At 40.9% G+C, this 2,904-nt stretch overlaps 1 protein-coding gene across 1 annotated transcript in view; it reads left to right on the top strand.

Moving 5' to 3' along the window:
* The first annotated feature begins 213 nt into the window (after positions 1 to 213).
* The window catches only part of LOC107583199 (uncharacterized), a 4,655-nt gene continuing 1,964 nt past the window's right edge, over positions 214 to 2,904 (top strand). The window contains exon 1 of the mRNA XM_016269332.1: positions 214 to 1,769. Within this exon, the coding sequence (XP_016124818.1) occupies positions 230 to 1,769 (1,540 nt within the window). The 5' untranslated portion in view covers positions 214 to 229. The remainder of the gene's footprint in view (positions 1,770 to 2,904) is intronic.

Genomic DNA, 2,904 nt, shown 5'->3' on the forward strand with positions numbered 1-2,904 from the left:
TATTTGTAATAAATGAGTGCTAAAATTGGCAGCTTCACATTATGATAAATACTATTAATGCAGCAAGGTGCAAAGTTGTTCGTTTATGCATGAACTACGCATTAACGATAAATGGTACAGAAAAATAGGTATAAATGTATAACATCATGTATATGTATTTAGACTCTGTCCATACTTATCTAAATTCTGCTGATGTTTATGTCACAGACAGAGCACTGTAGAAGATCTAATGCGGCTGGCGAAGCAGTTTGACTTCAACATGAGGCAAGATGAAGCACAAGAACAGAACTCGGATGCACCGGGTTCAAAACATGCTGAGGAACAAGAGCCGCCACATGACGACCGATTCACAACAGCTCACAATGGTTCTGCTCTAAAACTCAATGACGAGAAGCCTGTTGATGAAAGGGGACTTTATCAGGAGATGGACGATGATCTTGATTTCCTTTTTGATGGGCCGACTCAGCGGCTCAGCGGGCGTCTCAGTCAGGCGTCAGATTATCGTACTCGGGAAGCTCCTGAGAGAAATCTCAGCATTGTGAAAGCCAGCGATTCACAAAAAGGTTCTACGTTCACTACGGCAGAAAACCATGGCAGTAAACAAGTTAAGAAGGCTGATGATTTTGATGACGACTGGAACAGTGACGGTTTACTCGATGACTCGTTGCTTTTGGAGATGACGCAAAACCCGGACCTGTTTGCTGCACCACAGTACAGTTCAACACAAAAACAAACTCATGAGAATCATAATACTTTCAGTGCAAGGACAAACAAAACGCAACAAGCTAAAAATTATGTTGAGCGTGGCACATTTCAAGGGCAAAAGACGAAAAGTGACCAAAGTTTTCAGCAGGACTCTAGAATACATGCAAAGCCTTATGGAGGGTTGCCTAGAATTGGAAATAATTTCACAAATCCAGTTTTGCCAGTTCTTCCTAGTTGCATTAATGGCAACCAGAATCAGCAATATCAGCACAAAACGCAAGTACGACAGATTCAGGTTATTCTGAATTCATCTAAGCTCAATGCTGTTTCCTCAACGCACAAGAAAACTGAAGAGATGCTGCCATCCTCCAGTCTCAGTACTATAAAACCTCCTCATTCAAATCCTCCCAGCATGCACCAGAATCCAAACTTTAGAGGCATTAAACAAGGAGAGGATGCCGTTACACCCCGAGATGGCTTTAGTGATGTTTTAGATGAAGACCTGGACTCTTTTTTTGCATCTGACGACATCTGGGATGACGGAGTGGAGGACGATGATCTGTTTTGTGAAGCGTGTGATAATCTAGAGGAGTTATCTGGCAACGCTGAAACCCCAGCCACAAACAACCAACAAAACACCACAAAAGCACTACAAAACAAGCCGAACGGCACTGCTGAAACGGCCAGTCAGCAAACGGTGTTTGCTCATCCTTATCCTCCCGAAAAGCCAGCTGCTAATGTTTCCACGTCCAGTGCAAACACATCAGTGTCTCTGTATGGCCAGAAAGCTCATGCAGTGAACTCTGGGCCTGCAGGACTCGGCTCTAATGTGTCATGTGATGCAACGAGGCCATCTGGCCCCTCAAGTAATGGACCGTATAAATTCAAACAGGTGAGAAGCTCATCTGTGGTGGGACGGGGGACCTGTGCTGTTCCCCCCACACAGCAGGGTCACGAGAGGGGCGTGCTGGCCGTCCTCCAATCAGATGTGAGAACAGCAGACAGTCATCAGTTCAGAAAGCCGTACAGTGACTCGTTCAGGTCTGCGCCGGTCATTGCCAAAGGTACAGATAATGTCACATGCGCTTTGCTTTATTATTGTGGTGTGCAAGTGTTATGTAGGGGTATTTTAATAATAATTTATTAATATTCGTTTATATTATTATAATAGTAGTTTTTAATAATTATATAATATTCATAGTGAACATATTATATTTTATTATACAGTACCATTAAAAAAAAAAAGCATGTTTTGAAAAGACGCCTCTTATGCTCACCAAGGTATATTTGATCATTTAATATTGTGGAATATTATTACAATTTAAAATAACTGGCTATTTGAATATATTTTAAAATGTAATTTATTCCTGTGATTCAAAGCTGAATTGTCAGCATCATTACTCCAGTCTTCAGTGTCACATGATCCTTCAGAAATCATTCTAATATGCTGATTTGATGCTCAAAAATAGAATTCTAAATCTTTTTGTAACATTATAAATGTCTTTACTGTGTCTTACTCTTAAAGGGGTCATATGACGTTGCTAAAAAAATAACATTATTTTGTGTATCTGGTGTAATGAAATGTGTTTATGCGGTTTAAGGTTAAAAAAACACATTATTTTCCACATACTATACATGATTGTTTCTCCTCTATGCCCCGCCTTTCTGAAACGCGTCGATTTTTACAAAGCTCATCGTTCTGAAAAGCGAGGTGTGCTCTGATTGGCCAGCTATCCAGTGCGTTGTGATTGGCTGAATACCTCAAGCGTGTGACGGAAATGTTACGCCTCTTACCATATTGTGATGCCCTGTCCCAGCCGGAGCGACGAGACACAAACATTCAAACCCATTATAAACAAGGCATTTGTTGCATCCAGTGGGGACATAATTACTGATTATAATGATTTATACTGTCTTTTTACGCGTTGTGTTGCATCGCGCCGCATAAACATAAAACCATGTCTGCATTTGTGATCGGAGAAATGACAAACAACAAGCGCTACTCTACACTGCTCAAAACTCACGTTTGAATCATCAGTGGCAAATCCTTTAAATATGAAAACGTACTTACAGTCTGTGAGTCAGAACAGCCGGCATTGTAGTCTACTCTTCCAGGATCAGGAAACAGTCCTCCATAAAATGTGCTGCACATATCTGAACATTTGGGTTGAAAATACAACTTAACCACTGATTTCTAGT

Source organism: Sinocyclocheilus grahami, unplaced genomic scaffold (assembly GCF_001515645.1).
Source record: "Sinocyclocheilus grahami isolate Dianchi unplaced genomic scaffold, SAMN03320097.WGS_v1.1 scaffold51.1, whole genome shotgun sequence".
Lineage (NCBI taxonomy): Eukaryota > Metazoa > Chordata > Actinopteri > Cypriniformes > Cyprinidae > Sinocyclocheilus > Sinocyclocheilus grahami.